Here is a 17087-nt window from a genome sequence, read left to right as displayed (position 1 = left end):
TAGCAGGGAGGAAGGAGGTTACACATTTTTCAGTCGTCAATGAGGCATTTAGTGGATAGACTTAATGTAATGGTAATTTGTGATAAAAAAATTAAAATGCTCATGCAGAGCACAGATGTGTGCAAGTACAAATCCTGACCGATGTGAGGACGAGAGTGGGGTAGGGGCGCATTTAAAAGTCACATTGTTTTTCTTGAATATCTTGAAAACGGCTGCTTCTAGCGCAAAGAATTCCCAGCATGAAATTAAACTATATTGAATCTACTACAAAAGAGGTCCCATTCATTTTTTCTCTAGGACTAATAGTTTCTGTGTTGCAGGGATGGAAAAATCATTTATTATTAAGAATAGTCTTTCAGTGGTATAAAACTGATGTTTATTGTTAAATGAAGTGGATAAAGAAAAAAATCTACATTAAATACAGATATGAGTTACTAATAGTATTTCAACATAGGAAAAGCATATCAACAGATTCAGCATTACTCTCTGCACACTATTCTATACTACTAGGGAGAAACTGATTCTTAGTCATCTAGTACAGCAGTTGTAGCGGTCCTCCAGAAAAGATGACTTCCTCCACTGTAAGGGCTGCTCAGTTTCTTGTTCACAGGCAGACATTACCTCCCCTGCATTTCCTGTCCAGTTGTTTATGTAAATAAGCAGACTAACTTCACTGAACTCATATTTATATAGTTGAGATATTTACAGTTTATTATATAAGTACTCATTTTTTAGTTGTTAGTGAGGTTATAAGTAAAATATTTTCCTACAAGCAATTGGTGAGAACTGATTAATTTGTAAATGTGATGATGTCAGGTACCTATGTGGCATTGGTGGGAAAGGGATTGGATTGGTAAATGCATCTTGCTGCCCTTTGCCGTTGGCAGCATGTTTTAAAGCCATGTAAGTGTGTTGTATTCATTTGGTGGTGAATTACTGAAAGACCAGAAAACTACTGCACATCTCTCACCATTATGTTATTAGTAGGCTGCATAAATCTCTTTCATTCAGGGGTACCTGGCACTTTGCAGAATGGGCTGCGCTGAGTGAAGCCGCTTACCACACATCCACAGTGTATCTTGCAAGTTGAGTGTCAGTATCTCTGATGGAATAGGGCTGATCATATTCAGATCTATAACGGTAATCTGTTGTAATGCATATCTTAAGTTTCATATCAACTAGGTGACCTACCTCTGCTAAATAGGGAGCCAATTTAAGCCTTAGGGACTCTTCGTATTTTGAGAGAGCCTGGGCTGTGGTGATGCATTTGATGATTCCAGTCATGTTGCAAAAAGTACTCCAGCCATTGATAGTGGAGAAATGGAAATCAAAATTGCTGAGTACATATTGCCAGAATGCTACACTTGGGCCAGTGGTATAAAGTTGACAGCTCCAGCTGTGGAGGCTTTTTACCAAATAGCTGACATAACAACTGCAAATAAGTACTTACTTAGTAAACTAAAATTGATTCTGTCATATAAACATGAAATAAGTGAATTTATTTTGACTACCTTGCATTAGAGAACTGAACAAGAAATGTTAGGGAGGAGGTGTAGTTTGTCTGTAAGCTCAAAAGTTAGCAGTCCTCGTGTTATTACTGGAAAAGCACAACAACTGCCTTACACAGTAACTAGGAATCCAGTAGTGTAGAAAACTCTGCAGAGAGTTTTGTAGATTTGTGTCGACATGGATTTCGTGAGTCAGTATTGTTAGTAACTCATATCCGTGTTCCGTGTAGTGTTAACGCACTTTCCGGAACACATCACCTGGCACACTGTCTTGTCAGTGATATATAAGATGAGCTGTGGAAAAGTTGATACAACTTCGTGAAACACACTGCAGTTGCATTTTTTGACCTAGTATGGTATAGGGAGTGTTTACTCTTTGGTTTGCAGACCTATGAAGGAGGGAAGTGCATGATCACAATCTGGCAACCTATCTTTTCTCATGTTTCAAACATCAGTCCCTTCCCACCCCTGTTCCACCCTCTTGCACCCCCAGAATACCATTTATCCCTTAATATGGTTCTTCTGCACTCAGGCGTAGTAGACACATTCAATATTTGCTTTTAACCCACTTCATTAACAATAAATATTGATTTATTCCATTAACACCATTTTTAATAATCTGTGTTTGTCATCCCTTGCAACACAGAAACCATTAGTCCTACAGAAAAAAAATTAATAGCAGCTTTCTTGTAGGAAATTTAATGTAGTTTAATTTTTTTACTGCAAATCATTTTCACTAGAAGCTGCAGTTTTCAATATATTAAAGAGAAACATAAAGTGACCTCTAAACTCGCTCACACTCCACCACTCAGAATTTCAGTATGTTGTTTTATGACACTCCCTCCTGTCGCTGCACAAAAATTTGTGACTACTCAATTTTTTCCCTAATTTTCCTTCAGTGATTGGAGTAATTATTGATACTTTATTTATAGTAAAGATTTATGTCCACAAATCCACATAGCATACATTATGAAGAATTGAACTTCTCAGTTTTAAGAAGAAAGTTCAAATGTTTCCGTTCTCAGGGAATTCCAACATTATTAGTATAGTTTCAAATTTTCACAAATTTGTGTTTTTGGAATAGACTGCAGTTTTCATTTGTTCCATCGAAAGTTTTATGTGATTGTTGTATGCTATTTTCAGTTCTGCACAGTTCTTGGAGAGAAAAGTATTTTAACTCTTTGTAACATTGAGTAATGGTTTTCAGTTGACATTGATTCATGTAATGAATCAGCATCTGTGAACAAGATTTTCTCATGTTGGCAGAAACCTAATTTGGCCTCACAAAAACAGCCCCCCAGATTTTAGTTACATAGTATATCTAATTCTGGCTAACTACACTGCATTATAATTTCCTGTTGAAACACAAATATGACTGGAGTAAAATTACTGGATGCATAATGAACTCTATGAATTGCCTTTATGGCATTTTGTGAGATATCGAAGTCACCTCACTATACCCTGTAAATGAAAGTGCTCTTTACCTTGATTGTAGCAGTGTACAAATGTTTACATGCAAAAGTGCCTAAAATTTTGATGCTCATTCATATTTTAGGGCAACTTAAAATACTTTGGTAACTATTAGAAAGCTTGATGCGCCAAATAAAAATAGTGTGTTTTTATATTTGTGCATGTTTAGTCGATAGTTCATTATGAACTTAAATATTTTACATTTCAGGCTCCACAAAGCTGGCTTAAGAAAATATATGGCGAAAGCATGGTAAGTACCTTAAACAGATTGGAGTGATTCTGTTTGAATGTGTTAAGAGTTTTAGACCAACGTGTAATTTGTTCATAGGTTACTAGAGACTGGCCTCATTATGCACTTCTCATTGACAATCGAGATGTTACGCTATTATATGAAGAGGATTATATAAGATTTTCCAATGTACCTACCACATATGTTGTACAGGAAGACCTGGAATTATTGAAAAGTACTGAAGTAAGTAGTGTGCACAAATTTCAAATACGTGTGTGTGTGTGTGTGTGTGTGTGTGTGTGTGTGTGTAAACAACCAATTCATTATGATGAGAGGCAGCATGTTTATACCCCATATTTTCACTTAATATATGTATGATCTATGTGTTTTAAGCAATTCATAGTTCTGCTATTTCAGTGGAAATATACTATAGCTGGATCAATTAATTGTCAGGCCTGCTGACCTAGTGGTAAAGCACATGGCTGGAAACTGAAATTTCATGGGATTGAATCCCAGTTCAACCAAAAAATGTTTATCTACCTGTTACCTAGCCTTCACCTCTCAATGATGTGAAGATTCCCTAAGAACAAAATGTGGTTCAGATTCAGTGTTAAACTGTAGGGTTACTGGAGTAGTTAGGGCTCTGCTAGTCACTGAAGTGGCATTCAGTTGAAAGATTTATAGCAGGCTGTTGAGCCATGCACAGTTACTATTACTACTACTACTACTACTACTACTACTACTATTATTATTATTATTATTATTATTATTATTATTATTATTATTATATCAGTCAGCTTTAAACTTTCTTAATAAGAAAAAGCTGCAATATTATTATCAAAGTGCTTTGGCATGCAACAGGCGGGAGGTGTAAAAAGACTTAATTACTCAATCACATCTGTTCAGTGCCACAAATTTACAGTAATGTTTTAGGCAAAAATTTGATGTGGAGAAAATTTCTTCAGGTATGGTTTAAGATTAGGAAATTATATATGGAAATGATGTATATTTCCATATGCAAGATTCAAAAGGTATCATTAAGTGCTACTGTCCACTACATCATTTGCAAAGAACTGCAGAGATATTAGCAGCAGAAGTGGGTACTAACACTTGTGTGTGATACATGGTGAACATGGAAAGATTTACTACTGACATTTTTCTACTAATGTGGATGTGACAAACTGAGATATTTGTAGATTGTAAGTGCTGTTAAATTACACTAAAGAGTCAGTCAGTCAGCTTATCAATACAGGAGGAGAGTGAGTGAAAGAGATTTTTTCACAGTGGAACTTAAAAATAGAGAGGGGGTGAGGGTATAATCGTAGTAGCGTACACACTTTCCTCTCACACCTTAAGGTAGCTTCAACAGTACAGGGTGTCGCACTCAAACCTCCCTGATTTCAAAGACCCAGGGGGGGGGGGGGGGGGGGGTGGAACACAGTAGATACGACAATGAAAAATGCACCACATTGTGGAGCATCTCAAAGAATTTATTTATCATCAATACACCTCTACACGTGAACCATTTGTAGCACAGTCTATATTCAATTTCTTGCCAAGTTCTTTGTAACATTTCCTCTGTTATTGTTGCAGTTGCATTAGTGATACGATGTCGCATTGTAGGAATATCGTCCACTTTGGTCGTATACACGCAGTCCTTCATGAATCTCCACATGAAGAAATCAAACGGCATAATGTCGGGTGAACGTGTTGGCCAGCCAATGGGTCCTCCCTGTCCAATCCAACGATTGGGAAATTTCCTATCCAGGAACTTGCGAACAGCCATTTACCGATGTGGCAGAGCTCCACCTTGTTAAAAATTTTGTTGGGTTGTAAGCCTTGTATCTGAGGGTACACAAACTGCTCCAACATTTCCAGATACACTGACCCATTCACTGTTTGTTCCGCAAAGAAGAATGGTCCAACAATCCTGTCGTGCATTAACCCACACCAGACGTTTAGTTTAGGGCTATCATGAACGTGTTCAATGACAGTGTGTGGATTTTGTGAATCCCAAATCCAAACATTATGCCTATTAACCCTTCCTGATAGATGAAAGGTTGCCTCATCTGAGAATAAACATCTTTCCACGAAGCTGGCATCCATATCAATACGGTGCAGCATATCTGCAGCAAATTGTTGTCGGTGTGGTTTGTTGTTCAGCATCAGATGTTGCAGAATTTGCACTTTGTAAGCACACATACGAAGACGCTGGTGAACTACACGATGCAGTGTTGATCGAGATACATCAAGTTGCCTAGATGCTTCACGAATTGACTGAAGTGGGCTTCTGAGAAACGTTTGTCTATGTCCTCCACTGTCTCTTCTGAAACTCCTTAACATGCACCGCCAGAATGTTTCAGAACATTTCCTGTTCCCAGAAACTTCCTATACCATTCCTTAATTGTTTTCACATCAGGTGGATCACATTCATACACACAACGATAATTTCTTTGCACAGTAGTTGGCAATTTTGTTTCTGCAAACCACACTACTGCTTGCGCACACTGCTGTGGAGTCGCCATTTTCACTTCATCAACCATGCTGCACTCTGGCGACGATACTTGGCACTTCTGATGTGGGAATATGAATTCTTTGAGATGCACTACAATGTGGTACATTTTTCATTGTCATATCTACTGTGGTTTTTCTCTCCTGGGTCCTTGAAATCAGGGAGGTATGAGTGGGACACCCTGTATATTGATACGTGTTGAGGGGAAAGAGACCATTGAAGAAAACAAAGTCAAGTACAAATCAGATGCAACACAAGATGAAATTGATTTTTAGGAAACCACTACCACATAAATACAACATTCTGTCTCCATGTTTGATTCTCCACAAAGATTTGTGCTATGGAATACATTGTGGGGAGCCAGAGGTGGAGAGGAGAAGACAGAAAGTAATAAAGAAAGAAAGAAATCACTAATAAGTCTCATATTGAAATTGTATGATAAAGATTCTGTAAAATCTGCAAATCATTTGCAGCCCTAGAACAGTTAAAGCCCCAATTCTAACATTTTTGTCAACATATTACATCATAGGATCATTGTTTGCATCATGTATAGAAAATATGAGTCAGATATATAACAAGGCTAAAGCTGGCCGTTAAACACAAATTACCACCATGTACCACAGCACAATAATCATTTTATCAAGCTGCAGTATATGCAGACTGATATCTTAGGGTCTATATATTGTAATATTCCATCCTCTACACCAGAGCCCGGCAAAGATTTTTTGTAAAAGACCAAACATTACAGATTTTATACTCCGTAGGCCATACCCAAGTTTTTTTTCAGGCAGCTCTACTAAAAACAGGAAAAACAAGTTTGCACAAAGAGAGTGATAAAAATCTAATACAATTAAAATACTCAGTAGACACAGTTGTTTGATACACAATTTTACTAGTGTGATTAATGAAGTGCCTAATATTTCAACAAATTGGGGGCAAAGTTAATGCAATCATAAAAACTGATTGCGATAAAAACACTCTATAGAAATAGTTGCTGTCATCTGAATACAACTTCACTAATGATACGAATAAATTTTTTGTTTTTGTAGATAACATTTCACTAGACGGGATCAGAGTTAGTGCTCCCTGTCATCAAAATTGATTACAAATTTTCATTTGTTAATGCTAATTTATATTATTATTTTACATATTTCATCTCTGAAAACGTTTTTTCACACAAATACGTACTTGATATGGAGATCAAACCCCGATCATATGATCTTAGTTCACCATATTCATAACTTTGAAGACACTTATAGAATTCTGTTAAGATTCTGATCTTGAAATTTGCCCTCTAGCATGTTGTCACATTACAGGTTAAATTACTTCCATCTGAAGGTTAGTTGGAAATTTCTCAGTGGTACAGTAAAATGGATTTTAAAATGTGGAAATGTCTTCTGAACTTACATCAAGATCTGAAAAACATTGCTGGAACTGTTTTCTGAGTCTGGAAAATATGTCATTTGCAATTTTGTGAGGGAATGGAGAGTTCAACTCCTCTTGCAGTTTTTGACAGCATGGGAAATGCACGAAGTGCCAGTTGTCACCGAAATGCCTTAGATGCAGTATAGGTTTCACTTATTGGCACGGATTTGCTGTGTAATTTCAGAATGAATCCATTAAGAAATCCAACAGTGTCTGCAGCAAAAGCTAATTTCCTGGGCCATTCTTTGTTCAGTATGGTGGTTTAGGGCAGTTTTTCTTATGTAGTAAACTACGCCTCTGCCCAGAGTTCAAAAAATCTTAACAAAACTTTGCTACTGCCAAGCCACTGAACTAGTGTATTATACAGCAAGTCACCATTCCAACAGGAAATCATGGAACTGATGGTGGATCACAAAAATAAATGTTCACCTTTAACACAAATGGTTGTATATTACATGATACATTCAAATATATGCCAAAGAGTACCTGCTGATGAATAATGCAATGAATAACCATAGGCTTTGAACACCCTTTATTTTCACAAGCCTTGTAAATGTGTCCAACTAAGCTTTTGTCCATTCAACACACATTTTTACCACCACCAGTTGTGACACATCTTACCTGATCCCATTGCAGGTTGTACTTTGCTATGTTTTCTTAACTTGTTTGAAAATATTTTCACCTGTAGTTGTTCCACACAGATTACTCATACATGTTAATTCTTCATTTGAACAAACAGCAGCAACTGAGCAATATCTGTGACATCTGTTGACTCGTCAAGAGCCAAGGAAAACCACTCGAAATCATTTGCATTGTTAATTAATTGCTTACCAATGTTGCTGCCAGTATTCTCAACACTTTGAGCAACTGTTTTCAGGAACAGTGTGATTGAATTAAGTAAATCCATTTTCTGAGGACACATTTCTTCAGCTGCTAGAATCAGACTTGATTTAATTCATGCACCATCAGTAAACAGTTTTCCCTCCTTAGCTAGCAAATGAGCAGTTTGTAAACTTACTTTCAGAGTTTTTAGTTTTCCAGTTGTTCTTTTCCAGTGAGTTGGTAATATTGTGCCGGCACATATTGTACTTCTTCAGTGCAGCTGTAGTGTCACTGCACAATATACACAATGCTTTGCCATCTAATTCAGTTACAAAATAATTGTCAGCTCACTCGCCTTAAAAGTAGGATGCTGAAATTCCATTTTTCTTTTCTTTTGTGGTTTTTAAAGCAACATGATAGAAATACACTTGTATTAGAATCAAGAAGAGAATGTTGCACAACAGTGATGCACGTTACTGGTAGAACTGCGTGTTACCACAGTGGCAGTGCAGAGGCCTGGTGTCCTCAGTTGGCTTCCTGCATGTAGAAATGCCACGCAATTTTTCTTGCAACTGCCAGCTCCCAGATCGACCGATAGAACGAGTTACCAGTCAGTGGTAATATGTATCCAAAAACGTAAGATTATTTGCAATACAGTTTCACAGACACTGAAATATCACTTTGCATAATTTTCACATTTTATTCAGTATTATCCCATTTAAATTTTTTTAAGAATTTTGAAATTCGAAATCCATTCTAAGCTTGCTGGCCATAGGAAAAAGAAGCAGCAGGCTGGAAGTGGCACCCCCAGCTGTAGTTTGCGAATGCCTGCTGTAGACCTTATTTGTCATGTAGTTTGATTCAGTCACTGATCAAATAGTTCACTGCACAAACTTAAACTGTATCTCTGTGGAAAGGGAAAAATAAAATACAAAAAGAAAATTCCACACTGGATATACTTAATTTTTGTCTTAATGAATTTTGGCTTTTCAACATTCAGCCCATAGAGTAAGATATCTCTGCTTTCAGAGTGGCACATTGTGTCTGTTAAGCATTCATTTCTTCTTTGAAAAAAGAAATGTGCTAATTTATCTCAGCTGGTTTAAGAACTTTCCTTACTAAAGGCAGTGAGGGATTGATTTACACCTTCAGTATGTTCAAGTTCAATAACTATTGTCTTCCACTGTTCAGATTCCAAGTAATCACACCACAAACTCTGGAAGGCCCACATCATTGCCTTTCTCTTGAAGATGCCTAGAGATGGGTTGGGAATGAACAGGTTCATATCAACCTTTTGATGCAGTTGATTAGTAATTTGAATAAAGAAGCCTGGAATCATATTTGAGGGGAAGCACCAAATTTTTCACATCACACACAAATTGCTTTTGGAAGCAGTCACTGGCTATAAGCCTGTTTTACAGTCATATGTTGGAATGTTAGCTAGTGCAGACAGTATAGTTTTATGAAGTTTGATTTCACTACATATGAGGGTGTGCGGAAAAGTAATGCCCCAGATTCTTTTATGTGCCTTTAAAATAAAACAAACATTATTAACATTCTGCATCTTTATTCTTCATGTCTACATATTTAGTCATCTGCCACTAGAGGGCTCCGAAATTTAGTGTGTAACATGGCGATGTGTAACGTAGCTCTGTTGGTGCATGAGAAACAGCATGATGTAATCGAGATTCAAGGAGTTCATCCACACGTGGAGCACCCTCTCCTTCAGCACGGCAGTGCCAGACCACACGTGAGCGTTGTCACATCTGATGCACTGGGTTCACTGTGATCTGTTATCCTCCACACAGTCCCAAAAAACCTTTGATAACTTCACTTTGATAGCAATGAAGCAGTGCAAGCAGAGGTGAGGTTATAGCTCTTTCAACAAAGCCAAACCATATACAGCAGTGGTCATCAAACTTTTGGGCAAGGGCGAAAACTAAAAATATGATGTGGCACCTCGGGCCACAGATTTCCAGGTCTTTTTATTAACTGGCAAACCACATAAATGGTGTGCTATGAACCTCTAATTGATTAGCCATAGTAAAGAAGCAAGGGTTTACCACTGACTTTCTAGCACTTATCATTAAAGTCAATACCATTTGGACCATTACGTGTAGAATACTCTCTGTTTCAGATTGTTGCCACCCTCAATGACCCATAAATTGTAACACTGTAATTGACTGACGAAATGTTGCTGCGTTGTCTTTGTGAACATATGGTTAATAACAGCAAATTATTAAATGTATTATGTAACATGAGACACGATCACAACTGTTATCTACAGGTTTTGAAAGTCATTTCTCTTCAACTCACTTGACTGAACTACAACAGCCTTAATTTTATTTCATACTAGATGAGGTACCTGGCATTGGCTACATATGTATTTATTCCAATCTTATGTTATTCTGTCTCTTCCTTCCCTCACTCTCTGTCGTCCATCTCGACTTTCCCCTCTCTCACCATCTCTTCACCCCTTTGTTTGTCCATTTCGCACTCCCCCTGTATGTGTCCATGTCCTCCTCCCCCATCTCCCTCCACATTACCATCCCCCGCCACAATAAGACGTTGCCTTTGCTTACCCCACAATATTTCTTTACAGATTGAAAATAATGTGTGTATCAGTGTGGTTGGAATCGATCCGAGGGTTTAGGAGGAGAAGTGGAGGATAAACACACACACACATTCATTTTTAAGAGCTAATGACCAATTATTTCTTTTAACAAATATGTACCGCATATAACCGTCTCTATAATGCGTATTCATGAATCCAATGCACTTTCATTTAAGGTTGATACAATAGCAGATAATTGGTATGAGGCACACACTTCCATTTGTTGTCAGCACTGAGAAACAAACAAGAAAACATTTCCATTGTTCCGTCCCCTCCCACCGCAATGACAAATCTATCTGCTCCTGTACCAAGTGGCACCTGTAAAGGTGATAAAACAACTGTACGTGGTCCTGCTTACGATTCTTCCAGTATATTTTTCATTTGACGAAGGAGACAGGTACAGCCGACATCTGCAAACCATTTATTTTTTACTGGATTTGGATATTTATCATTCATCGTTCTTTCAGAAACTGTAAACATTAGCACCTGTTAAAATGAAATAGTACTTTCGGAAACAAACCACTCACAACCATTGGATGTATGTGATTCTGCCAAATAACATTGCTATGCAGTTGCTGAAAACAATAAGCCATGTTTATGACATCGAAATTCTGCAATACATGGAAAAAGATTTTTAAATATCCATCCGCCGGTTTGACAACTATTAGATTATGAGGGATATATTCGTAGGAGACATAAGAGTTGTTGTTGTCATATTGTCAACAATTATATTTTTAGTCAGTCTTCACAGGAGTCGAGTGTTGAGACCAACTGGAATAATAATTGTGGTAGCACAAGTCAATGATGACGTACCATTCACAGAATGACTGTCACCATGTTTACAAGTGCTGAAAACTGCATAAAATGCTGCAGATCAAATTTCAGTAATCTGGTAAAAAGCATACAGAGCATCTGACAAATTCATTCCAGTTTAATTATCTCTGTGAAAATAAAATTCACATGACCTGCATAGTCTTACAATATTCATGTAGCTAGGCAGGAGCATATAAAGGGTGAAGGGAAGGAAGGGAATCATTAGTAATTTTGAGCCACTACCAAAAACAAATCTGGGATCAGTGTATCTTGTTCCTGAAATTTATTTTAAAGTACTTTCATGCAGTATGAGATAGATGTATTATTAAAATATTGTATTACATTGTTCAAATGGCCACAAAAACTTTATTATAATTCCATTAATCTCAAACTTTCAAAAAATGTAGAAAGAAATAAATTTAAAAAATAAGAAAAAGGCAGATGCACTGCACATGCAATAGGCTATATAAGAAAGCTACAGGTCTCTTATTGAGTCTGGTTTTTATACATTATAATTGCAAAACAAACATAAATACAAATATATAATTTTCCATTACTGTGACTTGTGATGTTGGACTTTTTTGGCTATGTCGTCTATATCTGCATTGTGTGGGCTGCATGCAATCCTCATTGCGTCTTCTAAATGATTGGACAACCGATTACAATGTTTATTTTTCAGGTACTTCATTTTTGAAAATGAAGCTTCACAAAGGTAAGTTGAAGGAAATAGTGTGAAAATGAACTGTGCACAGTCTCGTAAATTTTTATAATTGTTAGGTACACATTTCCAAAATTCAGTGTACTGTTGTGTTTCATGATGTTCTATAAACAGAGCTTTTAAGTTGTGTGTCATGCTGAAGTTCGATTATTTCATTTAGCAAATTAGTTGTAGGAAATCTAAATTTGCAGAATAATTTGAGATGATCATGTCCAACATGCCAAGGGTTCTCTATGAGAATGAAACAGCTTCGAATATTTCTAACATCTGATAGTTAAGCCTGATCGGAGCATAGGAACAGTTGCAAAATTAGACAGATCTTTTACTTCAAGTTCATTTATATATAATTGCAGTTTGGCTTCAAATGCAAATATTTTGTTAGTCATTTGCCCAATTATCTTGTTTGGTCCTTGTAATTTCAAGTTAAGTGTGTTGAATTTTTGTGTAATATCGGTCCAAAAAAGCTTTAAGTGTCCACCATTCATCATCATCAAGTTCCAGATAATTTTTGCCACTTTGTTGTAAGAATAAAATAATTTCAGATTTCAAATTGACAAACCGCTCCAGCACTTTTCCTTTGCTTAGCCATTTGACAGCAGTATGTAGGAGAACATCTCTGTAACAAACTTGCAATTCCTGCAGAATTTCTTTAAATTCTCGGTGATTAAGTTCCAGGGACGAATGAAATTTATAACACTTATAACTGTTTGCATAACATTCTTCAATTGGGTATTTGAAATTTGACATGCCGAACTTTCTTGATGCAGTAAGCAGTGAATGGAGAGTAAATTTGGCAAATTCCATTCCTCCTCAATCAGTGCTATCAAACCCTTGTTTAACGCCCGTCATTGATGGACAACCATCTGTACATACTGATAATAATTTGCTCATAGATAAGTCTTTCTTTTTTACAAATTCTTTAATTGCATACACAAAGTCACATCCTTTTGTGTGACCTTTCATGGCTATAATTGCTAAAAAATCTTCCTCTATTACCCCATCATTTGTGCAATAACACACAAATAATGAAAACTGAGCCATCAAAGTGAAATCTGTACTGGAATCACATGTGCTATTTGCATAGTTTGACTTTATTAATTACTGCCTCAAACACATATTTTGAAATATCTTCAATATGACATTGACAGGTAGATTCTGAAAGTGTGAGCTTATTTATTTCAGCTGATATTTGTTTACTGTTGGAGAAATTTTGAAACAAAGTTTCAGAGACAGTCCTCATACATTGCTTCACTAATTCAGCATCAGTGAAAGCTTTCATATTTTTTGCCAGACTACTACGTTCTTGGTATGATACTCTTGTGACAGGCTCACTTTGACCAACTGCTGTTAACATAACATTTTGTTGATGACGAATGATAGATTTTAGATGAGCAATTTTTTCCTTTCTTTCTTTCTTTTGAATTCAAAGGAAAAGCTACTGTAAATGAATTTTGCTTACTTGTGTAGTGGTGAAATAAATTTTCTCTCTTCAGTTCCACAATCGTATCCTGGCATATTAAGCAAGCAGCAGTACCTTCTTTGTGTCCACTTATAAAGCAAAACTCTTCTTCCCATATTTTCCTCTTAGTCACTGTTCTTGAGGGTACATCAGACATTATTTATTGCACTAATAATTATATCACCAAATATGAGCACAAATACATTCAATATGCGACGAACGCTCAGGGGGCACCGAAACATAGTTCACGACTGACACGACAAAGCTAACAATGAGGCGGCTGCAGGACAAGCCCGCCGCCAACAAACGAGCAGCCGTGGGCATGCATGGTGCGTTTTATGCACGGCTCACATTGTTGGCTAGCAGGCCACTCACGCCTTTAGCGCTGCGGAACACTGATAAGTGGCGTTACATGAAAGTGGTGGATGGTTTTCAGTTGTCTAATTACTACCCCAACTTTAATCAAAACTCTACGCAGTTTTCGTAAACAAAACGCTGCTATGCCAGACAAGTTGATAACTAATGCTACCTGTGCAAAGCTGAGGAGGGTCGCTGGCCACATGAAAACATGATCTGGGCCGCAGTTTGACGACCACTGGTCTACACTTATTGTATAAGCAAACTGGTCTCTCGTTGGCAGAAATGTTCATTTTCAGGATGACTGTGTTGAGAAATAAATATGTAGAATGTTAATACTGTGTTTTATTTATAAAGCTTTAAGAGTTCTCCCATAAAAAAAAAATTGGAGGCATTGCTTTTCAGTACGCCTTCATACATTATTTCCATGTTCTTCTGTATTACCTTTTGAGCTTTCACCTCATTTACACTTAATTTTGTAAATGTGATTATTTTTTCTTGACTCATTCACATATTTTTAAGCAGTGTAATCTTTGTAATGACCAGATAAAATCATGCGTACTTCACATGTATTGCTCAATTAATATTTCGACATTAATAATATATCACAGAAAGTACTTCAATCCATGGAATGCATCTGTAGCAAATGAATTAATTTAAGACAATGCAATGAATGCATGACAAGCTATAAGATACTACTATTAGCTTACTTGAAATAAATGATATTGTAGTTTGTCAGTGTAAAGAAATGGAGAGAAAAATCTTAATACAAATAGTGCAGAGCTTGCAGACAATTATGGCTTTGTCATGTGTAAGGATTGTAGGTTGAAAGTCTATGAAAGAGTGCATTTTTTGTGACTTGACAGTATGTCAGTAGGCGTGCTCTCTCTCATTTTGCAGTGACTGACTGTTGGTAATAATCTCAGGTGTCCAGAATAACGTGTTTTGTTGAATTGGGTAAATATGACTCTTACCCATAAAATCATTTTCATAAATAATACTGATGCATGGCAGCAGGTGATTGGTGATAAATTCTTTAGAATACTGAAATTTGTAACATGCGTGAGATTTCTTAAAAATCCACAAATAGTGTTTTATTTCTATGTAACAATATTTACAGTGTCAGTAAATTTACCAACACATGCTATAGCAGTATATTACAAATACTGTGATGTTAAAATGTTAGAGGTAAAATTGAAACTTGGTGTATGTCTTGGTAAGACAGACCATGCAATCCAAAGTTGTATGGTCTGTGTTGAACTGAACCTGTGCACTTTGCTGAATTGTACATAGAGAATGTTAGATTAAGTATTTTAAGTTTTCCACTTTCTTGACTAATACTGCAAAATCTTTATCTCTTGCAGATACAGAATGCAGATGTTGACGGTAAATTTGAGTATTTTGATGGAGCACAGTACATACCAGGGCCAAACTTAAAAGCTATCTATCCAAAGGATTAACATGGAGGCGTTCATTTCAGGCAGTGCTAAGTTATTGCTTGTAGTTTTACATTACATGTTTGTATTAAAAGGCTGTGTTTACATAACACATCAGTATAATTTTCTTATTCCATAGGAATAATATATTTTTTATAAAAATAGTGTTGTCTGTTGTTAAACACCTCACAATGTAAAAGGTGATAGAAATACAATTTTCTAAAGGAAGCATGAGATCGTTATGAGATGGTTCTGTTGACAAACGTCAACTTCCTAATTTATCCTGTATCATTTGTTCAGCCTTGTAAACTTTCCAACATACAAAATAGTCTCTTGCCAGTTTGAAAAGAGAATAGTAATTTGCAAATAACAAAAGTGCAAGTGACATAACTTGGTACCATTCTGAACACCTAATTAACACCATAAGTTGTATTGCAATAAGGAGTAGCTGAAGTCCCAACAGGATGCATAGAAGAACAGATGGGTTGTTGAATATGGCCTGTAACAATAACAAAATTCACTGTCAGTTCAAAACACATTCAGGTTTGTTTAAAGTTACTCTGCAAGTATTAGTGTAGAATCAGGCAACAGTACTTTAGCAAATTGAACTATCATGCCAAAAATGTTCAGTCAGTCATCTATGAGTCTTTTCAGCAAACTCAGATTATTTCAGATTTGAAAAACAAAGATTTTTTCTTCTAGATGTTTTATTATATCAATAGACTATTGATAACCTCTTTGTAGGTTATAGGTGCAGGTATGCCTAATGATGACAATAAGGCACTCATTGTCTGGGAATGAATGGTTTTTTAAACATTCTTTTGACTGTGTTACCATAAGTATGGTGTGGATTACTTCTTTAATTACACTCCTAATCTCACTTCATGTGTAAAAGGTATTCCAAATTCCAGCATCTAGATATTTTTGCTTTGGAACTTGTTTATGAGGCAAATCACTTAACAAGAACATGCACCACAGACTGTACATGTTAATAGTTAAGGTAAGCACTCCTTGTTAATAGTTTGTGCTAACAATGATGGAATGTATCAGAAACATATTGTTCTGGCAAGAAGGAAATTTGATGTTTAATGTTTTGTGGGAATAAATTACTGCAACAATGTGAACATACATAGAAGGCTCCATAGCCTGCCTGCATGTGCTAGCCCTGTTCAGTATTGCAGTCACCTTGGCCAATTTCTGGGTGCAGGGAATGGGGGGGGGGGGGGGTGCTGCTCAGCCTAAACCTTGTAAATGAGTTGTGGCACCAGTCTTTTCGGTGGACTTATTACAGGGAGAGTAATTTCCCCATGATAGCCAATGTTTCCAACATCTGTTGCAGAAAAAGGTCTTAGTCTTGCAAGGAGGTAGCACCCTACAAAAATGCTGTAAGCAGGAGCAGGAAATGGCCAATGAAAATGTGTACATTCCACTCCTGATTCTGATTGGCCATGAGGCCTCCAAGTTAAATAATTCCATGGAGTGATTGGCAGCTCATAAAGTTGAGAAGTTGCTCAACAGCTCCCAAGTGGGGTTGAAGTGGAAAGTTGTGGGCCCTCTGGGGTGGAGTTTGATTTTAACCCTTATGTGCATACTGTAAAATTAATTTGTGCTCAGTACGGAAATTTAATGAACATACAAAAAAAATTCTTAGAAAGTATCTGATACTAAACATGTTGGTTGCACTGTGTACTTCTGGTAACCTCTTTGGGTGAGTGCACAGAAAG

At 36.7% G+C, this 17087-nt stretch overlaps 2 protein-coding genes across 5 annotated transcripts in view; one reads left to right on the top strand and one right to left on the bottom strand.

Annotated features, from left to right (window-relative positions):
• The window catches only part of LOC124721911, a 70280-nt gene extending 54689 nt beyond the window's left edge, over positions 1-15591 (top strand). For both annotated transcript variants that reach the window (XM_047247065.1, XM_047247066.1), the window contains exons 4-6: positions 3187-3228; positions 3307-3450; positions 15292-15591. In XM_047247065.1, coding sequence (XP_047103021.1) covers positions 3187-3228; positions 3307-3450; positions 15292-15387 — 282 coding nt within the window. In that variant the 3' untranslated portion in view covers positions 15388-15591. The remainder of the gene's footprint in view (positions 1-3186; positions 3229-3306; positions 3451-15291) is intronic.
• LOC124721910 (transmembrane protein 39A) overlaps positions 11752-17087 on the bottom strand; it is a 192239-nt gene continuing 186903 nt past the window's right edge. For 2 of the 3 annotated variants that reach the window (XM_047247062.1, XM_047247064.1), the window contains exon 13: positions 11752-15862. In XM_047247062.1, the coding sequence (XP_047103018.1) occupies positions 15629-15862 (234 nt within the window). In that variant the 3' untranslated portion in view covers positions 11752-15628. The remainder of the gene's footprint in view (positions 15863-17087) is intronic. The other variant, XM_047247063.1, reaches the window with a different exon arrangement.

Source organism: Schistocerca piceifrons, chromosome X, assembly GCF_021461385.2.
Source record: "Schistocerca piceifrons isolate TAMUIC-IGC-003096 chromosome X, iqSchPice1.1, whole genome shotgun sequence".
NCBI lineage: Eukaryota > Metazoa > Arthropoda > Insecta > Orthoptera > Acrididae > Schistocerca > Schistocerca piceifrons.
Note: the sequence above shows the minus strand (reverse complement) of the source record. Positions and strands in the feature narration are given on the sequence as shown.